The sequence below is a fragment of the Eucyclogobius newberryi genome, unplaced genomic scaffold (genome assembly GCF_026437365.1).
Source record: "Eucyclogobius newberryi isolate DKJ021-1_F unplaced genomic scaffold, fEucNew1.0.hap1 SCAF_122, whole genome shotgun sequence".
In the NCBI taxonomy this organism is placed as follows: Eukaryota; Metazoa; Chordata; class Actinopteri; order Gobiiformes; family Gobiidae; genus Eucyclogobius; species Eucyclogobius newberryi.
The window spans coordinates 60,001-66,960 of NW_027315749.1; the positions used below are offsets into that span (position 1 = coordinate 60,001).

The 6,960-nt window shown below is 43.1% G+C and overlaps 2 protein-coding genes across 2 annotated transcripts in view; both read left to right on the forward strand.

The window, feature by feature from the left end:
- The window catches only part of LOC140357031 (ribose-phosphate pyrophosphokinase 2), a 13,680-nt gene extending 10,849 nt beyond the window's left edge, over window positions 1-2,831 (forward strand). Inside the window, exons 4-7 of the mRNA XM_072442005.1 lie at window positions 1,193-1,317; window positions 1,388-1,561; window positions 1,665-1,824; window positions 1,909-2,831. Coding sequence (XP_072298106.1) covers window positions 1,193-1,317; window positions 1,388-1,561; window positions 1,665-1,824; window positions 1,909-2,001 — 552 coding nt within the window. The 3' untranslated portion in view covers window positions 2,002-2,831. The remainder of the gene's footprint in view (window positions 1-1,192; window positions 1,318-1,387; window positions 1,562-1,664; window positions 1,825-1,908) is intronic.
- An 888-nt stretch (window positions 2,832-3,719) lies between these two features.
- On the forward strand, window positions 3,720-5,754 carry LOC140357032 (thymosin beta-12). The gene is made up of 3 exons (XM_072442006.1): window positions 3,720-3,825; window positions 4,747-4,859; window positions 4,942-5,754. Exons 2-3 carry the CDS (start codon window positions 4,760-4,762, stop codon window positions 4,974-4,976), a joined length of 135 nt encoding a protein of 44 aa, XP_072298107.1. The 5' UTR covers window positions 3,720-3,825; window positions 4,747-4,759; the 3' UTR covers window positions 4,977-5,754.
- Window positions 5,755-6,960: the final 1,206 nt, after the last annotated feature.

Consider the following 6,960-nt stretch of genomic DNA (forward strand, 5'->3'; position numbering starts at 1 on the left):
TTGCGACGGGCGTTCTCGCAAGCTCCATTTTATTCGAGTTCGGGCCGAGCCCCAAGTGGGACTTTTTGATCGATGTTCAGGGGGTCAAAAATGCCTGAGTTGTGGCAAAATGATCATGAATAATAATAAGGCCTTAGTTATTTTATTGCTTGGTTTACGGATCCCCCGCACTTAGCTTATTGATTTCTACTATATAAATAAAATAATTATTATTTTTTATATACAAAGTTCCGCCGACAACGCAAAATAGCATTAAATTAAATATAAAAAGCGGTATTAAGTCAAAAGATAAGAGCGCGTGAAGCCATTTTTCGTCAAAATCCTGCATGAGTCTGGGACGAAGTGGCTCCGTCCCTGCGCGCGCCCCCTGGAGAGCGTGAGAAGACGCGTGCGCCCGTTTCCTTGTCTGCTAGGCGCAGCGCTAACTCCTTTATATTGCAAAGACACATTTTAAACCCGTTTACCACATTTTCTCCAGCGCGAGAGGAGGGGGGGGTAAACAAGGAAGAAAAAATATTTTGAAATTGAAATTATATTTCGCCCGCCTGTTCAATATATTTCATTTAAAAATCCGTAAACCAAGTAATAAAATAACTGCGGCCTAAGAAGAAACCGGGCAATAACAAAGACTCGAGCGTTCCGTGGAATGAATTCCACTCCATGGCTCAAGCCTTATTAACCTATAAAAGTATTTATAAAAATTAAGCAGACAGACCGCTCCAATCTGCTCCCAACAGGACTCTGTCTGTCTTGTTCCCGTTTGTTCTTCTCCTCATCTCTTCTTTCAGGGCATCAATTCAGATTGTTTTCAATCAATCAAAAACAACTTTAATGGCATTCTATTGAAGGGGTTACAACAATTATTTCATGACCTAATATGTTCATTTGTCTTTGTTCTAAACATTTCATCAAACTACAATTTTCCGCGGCACCCCTGCACCCACGCTACGGCACCCCTGCACCCACGCTACGGCACCCCTGCACCCACGCTACGGCACCCCTGCACCCACGCTACGGCACCCCTGCACCCACGCTATGGCACCCCTGCACCCACGCTATGGCACCCCTGCACCCACGCTATGGCACCCCTGCACCCACGCTATGGCACCCCTGCACCCACGCTATGGCACCCCATTTGAGAAGGCCTGCTATACAGTTTTGTATAACTCTTTACATATTTTTTGTTTTGCAGGGATTTTTTGATATAGCTGTTGACAACCTGTATGCGGAGCCTGCTGTTCTGCAGTGGATAAAGGAGAATATTCCAGAATGGAAAAATTGTATAATTGTGTCTCCAGATGCTGGAGGAGCCAAACGGTAAGGTCATTACAATTAGGAGAATAAGCATATTTTTGGCGGTGGGTTAATCATGTCTTTCTATTCTCAGTGTAACTTCTATCGCTGACCGCCTCAATGTGGACTTTGCCCTCATCCACAAAGAGAGGAAAAAGGCCAATGAAGTGGATCGCATGGTCTTGGTCGGAGACGTCAAGGACCGAGTGGCCATTCTTGTGGATGACATGGCCGACACTTGTGGCACTATCTGCCATGCCGCCGACAAGTCAGTGCTTTCTCTGAATGTGTTTTTCCTGACCACCTGAGTCGCTGCGTAAAAGAAGACATTAATTGTGTTTGTCTCCCTTCTGTCACTGAACTGTCTGCAGGCTAATCGACGCTGGGGCAGTGAAGGTCTACGCCATTCTTACACATGGAATCTTCTCAGGTCCTGCCATTTCTCGCATCAACCAGGCCCCGTTTGAAGCTGTGGTTGTGACTAACACAATACCACAGGAGGAGAAGATGAAAGCTTGCCCAAAAATCCAGGTAATTATGACTGCAGGGAGTGCTTTTAGTTAAAAGTAAATAATATTGGTCATAAATCCTACTGTACTCCCATTTGTGTTTTAGGTAATTGACATTTCCATGATTCTGGCCGAGGCCATCAGGAGAACCCACAACGGCGAGTCCGTGTCCTACCTCTTCAGCCATGTTCCTTTGTAAAGTGTCAGTCTAAGGTTCCTGTCCTGTCATGGCCACCTCCTCAGAGGCTCTCAGGACCAAACATGACTGTAAACATCACATCCACACCAGGAAACGGAGCAATACATCACGTCCTCCTTAAGATCATTGTGTATTTATAAATTCATTCTTTTGTATTTTGTTTTCTTATGTTCAGCATATTTTTTGCTGATATGGCCTTCAATTCTTAACCAAAGGCTGTTTTTGTCTTATTTGTTGCTGACTTCGTGTATGAGGCATTCCTTTCTTTGTATGTTTGGAAAGAAATGATACTTCTAAATAAAATTTGAAAATGCTTAAAATTTGCTTGGCCAATATAGTACTAAAAAGGTTATATACTAACAGCTATATATAGAATGTTTGTTTTCTTAGGCCCAACCTGGTTAAATCTGAGTAGAATCCAATCTTCACGTTGTCATCATGTTTAGTCCTGAGCCTAACCAGAATGTGCCGACACAAAGCTGCTAATAGTAATGCATATTTTATTACCCTAACCTACAAACCTTTGTTCTTTAGTTGTGTTAAAAACATGGACAGGTTTGTCTGAACGCGGTAGTAGTGGGTGCTCCATCCACATTCCAAAAGGTCATTAAATTAACTGAGCCTGAAGTTTGGCTTCAAGTGTTCAAATTTCACCTGTGATTTCAGCTGAAGTCATTGAAGTGGTGTAATTGTCACAGTTGTAACGGGTCACTTTTGTTTCTTTGATGCCACTGTGCTTGAAGGTGAATTAAAGATGGTGAAATGTCATGATTATTTTTTTATATTTAACACTTTAAGCTGTTTCTCTGACAATAAAGCTTTTGACAATTCCTTACAAAGTCACTGCTTTTTAATGTCATATTTTATTCAAATGGACACATAAATCATCCTTGGTTGACAGGTTGGCGGTGCGATCACTGCTGCTGTGACATTTAACACCTCGCCCCAGTGTCTGTCTACATTAGTGTACTTATGATTGTGCGTGTGAATGGGTGAGTGGTGCCTTGAAGGTAGAAACACGTTTTATAAATTTGACGATTCAGTTTGTAGCATTCATCTGTCCATCCATTCACTATTACATTTACTACTTAAAAGGGGAACCATGTAACCTTTCTAATGGATGGTCTGCCACGCCATCTGCTGTTCTCCATGAAAATGTTATTGCTTTGTTTGTAATGTTTGGTCTTGGTCTTTGATGTAGCAACATAATTTTATTTACAGTGCCAACAGACTGACCAAAATACCATATTTCAGTGTAAGAGTTAATACGTGTAATTGTAATATCTGTATTTTTTTTTTAAATATCCGTAAATATGTAGGTCTGGTAACCTGTCAGGCTATTCAATTTTTTACGCTTACTATTTCAACACTTTAAATTATTTTATTACTATTAATTTATTTTTATTATTACTTTATCAATATTTTCCCTCTGTAGGTTTCATTTACTCCCGCCAGGGGGCGTTCGTTGCATAAAAATTGCAACGAGGAAATCACGGCACAGTCCATTGGCCAACAATAGCCTACTAATTCCAACCATTTATCCTCATTTAGACTCTGTTTTATCCTCATTTAGACTTGTCATCAGCTAAAACTCACCAATATGACAGTTTGATCGTGCGGACACTCGCTTCAGAAAGTCACAACTAAGCGCACGTGTTTGATGCCGTGCCAGCGCATCTCCACCAGAGGGCGCTGCGGAGAGACCCTGCGGATGATGTCACGCGTCATTAGCATATTTCTCGCTATATCTATTGCGCGCAGTGGGACGCGCCACTACAGCTGCACCTCTCCGACCAGAGACATTCCCCGCCACCGAACACTCCGGTAAGCCATCTCCATCTAAACAGCATCTTTGTCCATTATGATGTTCACCCAGGACTCGGGGCATTCAAAATCGCGATCCAACTTCCTCGCCCGGGTTGGACAAATGAGAGTTGTATTTGTCCTGCAAAGTATACGCGGTGGTATTTTTGCGGTCTGGTTCATGGGAGTGGCGTGGTGGGCACTGTATGTGTCTTTGTCCTGACACATTCACACATGTCCAAGAGCCCTTTCCTTTGTTGCCGTGGAGCTGCGTGCGCCCGGTCCTTAACGTTCCTATGACGCTGTAACGCGCTTTGTCGCTGCGCGTCGTTTTTCTTGCGTGTTTTTTTTTTGTGTGTGTTTGCACCGTTGAACTTGGATTTTTGCAGAAACATGGTGAATGGGCCAAAATCTGGGCGGTGGTTCGATTACGCTGCGCCAAGGGAGAAGTAGCCTACGTGAGCGGTGAATGTGCGGACGTTCTAAAGTGCGCGTCTGATGAACTTATGATGAACACAGGCTGCATAAATAACACATATCATGCCATTGCGCAACTCAAACAGCCACTTTTTCCTCCCTTTTTTGAGCGCCATGACCATTTTTTCAGCACGGGATCGTCCATTGTTATGTAAATGTCTGGCTTTGGACTGGCTTTGTTGTCTGCAGCATCACGGGCTCATGTGTTGGATAACGGGGAAGGATGGCAGGGCAAGCGTGGCCGAGTGGAGCTGCGGGAGGACAAAGGCACGGGAGGGGAAAGTGTTGCGCATGTAGTGGAAGTAGACGTGATTTCAGACAACGCCCAACCCACTATTGTGCTGCAGAAATCAAGATCAGCCTCAGAAATCACTCTTACGTAACCATTGTCTACATAATATGCCTGAATATTATGTTTTACAGCGGGTTGTAGTTTCACAGTTTGCCCTTATCTTATTTTTACAGACTAATCGCAACCATGAGCGACAAGCCTGACATCTCTGAAGTGACCAGCTTTGACAAGGCCAAGCTGAAGAAAACGGAGACGCAGGAGAAGAACCCCCTGCCTTCAAAAGAAAGTGAGTGTGTGTGTGTTGGGGGGGAGCGGGGACCATCGGACCACAGACTCATTTCTCACACCTTTCTCTTGTCTTTCTGCAGCCATCGAACAGGAGAAGGCAGCAGGGTCATCGTGAAGCCTGCAGCTCCATCATGCACTGTACACCCCCTTCTCCCGCATTGCCTTGTTTTCAGTCACTTCTTTTAGATGTATAACTTTGTAACCGAAATTATGAAATGACAACAATAACCGCGCTGCACACCGCGTGCGGACGGATGGTGCCTCCGTTTTGGGCAGTTGGCATGTGTCCCTTGGTGAACATCTCCCCCCCTCGAGGATGGTCCATCTGAGGCAGTGCAGGGGAACGACTTGGTCCTAAAGTGTGTCTCTCGTGGGCACACAGTGTCCTGAGTGACAGGAAGCACATCATCGTCTCACCCACCAACACCAAAACCCAACTTCCTGTGTAGCTGCTTTCACGCCAAAAGCTGGGGCGTCAAGCTTTTTATTGTTTTTTGTCTCCTAATTTTCGGAAAATGCACAACTTTGTATGTACGCTGGCCAAAATGTAAATGCCCCAAAAATTTTGCGTCACTATGTTTCTGTTTTTGTTTTTTTTACACAAGGATAAATTTAATTGACGGATTCCATCTAGATCTGGGAGATCCCAAGACCTTGTTCCCACTTCAATAGTATTGGCCCTGGTTCTGAACCATTTGGGATTGCTTTTGTGTTCAGCTTTCAAATTTGGAAAAAATACTGGCAATTAAAACCATCTGTTGCTTGATTTTGACTCTAAATCAAAATCTTTTGGAATTTTGTAAATTCCCAGCAGTCATGTTACTCTGCCACCAAATCATTACCAGTAATGGAAAACCGTGAAATGTTGTAATAAAAAAGATTTTGTTACTAAAGCTAAATTGTAAATGTTTTATTTGACAGTGCACTACATACTTTGCTTCTTTTTTCTTCTCTTTTCTTTGAAACCACTTTTTGATTTTTAAGATATTAGTTGCAGAAGAAGCATTTTTGTGAGACAAAATTATGAAAATGAAAAGACAGGATCACCTCGTCATAATAGGTTTTGAAAAACAAAATTTAGTGCAATTTGTTACAGCGTTCACTCTTGGTTTAACATTAACAGGAGCATAACTCATGGATAAGCAGAAAGACAAATGGTTTCCTCGGCCAGTTTAATGCATGGGTGAGCAGTGGCTTATGGAGCGTGTCCTGACCTACAGAACAAGGTGCAGCCCAGCGGGAGATTTACTCCATGCGCCCTCAAGTGCGTCTCACCTAAATAATCCTCCGCAAACACAATCAAAGGCATTAGCATGACATGGCTGACATCTCTTGCAAAAAATGTAAAGTGCACTATGTGACTTTTCTGCCTAGGTGTCTGCTCCATGGAGATGTCATTGCTTTTTTGAGGAATGTTCCACAGTAGGGCATTAAACCTGTACATTTTGCATTTATTCAATAAAAAGTGTTTTCATTGTTCAAATATATCTTGATAAATGTGCATTATTTCTGTGAGCGGCGACACCGCTCTACAGATCTGACATGTAACTTGGCCGAGCGGCATAATTTGCTTGAAATAGATGAGTTCAGTGACATACTGTGGAACATTCCAGGTAAGGCAACAACATCTCCATGGAAACAAGCAGATTGTGGCGGAACCTGCTGTAGAAAAGTTATAAATAATGCACATTTAAATTTTAAAAGATAAGTTGACAATCTGAAGTTTTTTTCCTGCTCATCTCCCAGACTTGTGAGAACATTAACCAGGAAGTGAAAAATATTTAGGCTTGTCAACTTTCCACAAGCTCATCACTGTGAGCTTGTGGAAAGTTGTTTGTCTTTCAATGGAGCATCCTGCAAACTGTGCCTATACGTAACAGTCTTCAAGTGGTCTAAGTGGATTGGCGTTAAGTCAGTTGCTCTTAATAAGGCATTAATCTGCACTTGGGAGGAGGGGTAGAAGAGGAGGTTACTGGGCTAACAGCTAACACACAGCTCTTGAACCACATCTTGTTGCAGATGGGATTAAGGCCCAACAGGCCTCCTGCTTGCCCCCTGCTCTAATGCTCATGCTACCCTGGGAAAGTGATTGAAATCTG

What these genes read in the sequence shown, in the direction of transcription:
- LOC140357032 (XM_072442006.1), top strand. Translation starts at nt 4,760, where the DNA reads ATGAGCGACAAGCCTGACATCTCTGAAGTGACCAGCTTTGACAAGGCC. An exon ending in CCCCCTGCCTTCAAAAGAAA is followed by an intron (nt 4,860 to 4,941) that starts GTGAGTGTGTGT and finishes GTCTTTCTGCAG; the next exon opens with CCATCGAACAGGAGAAGGCA.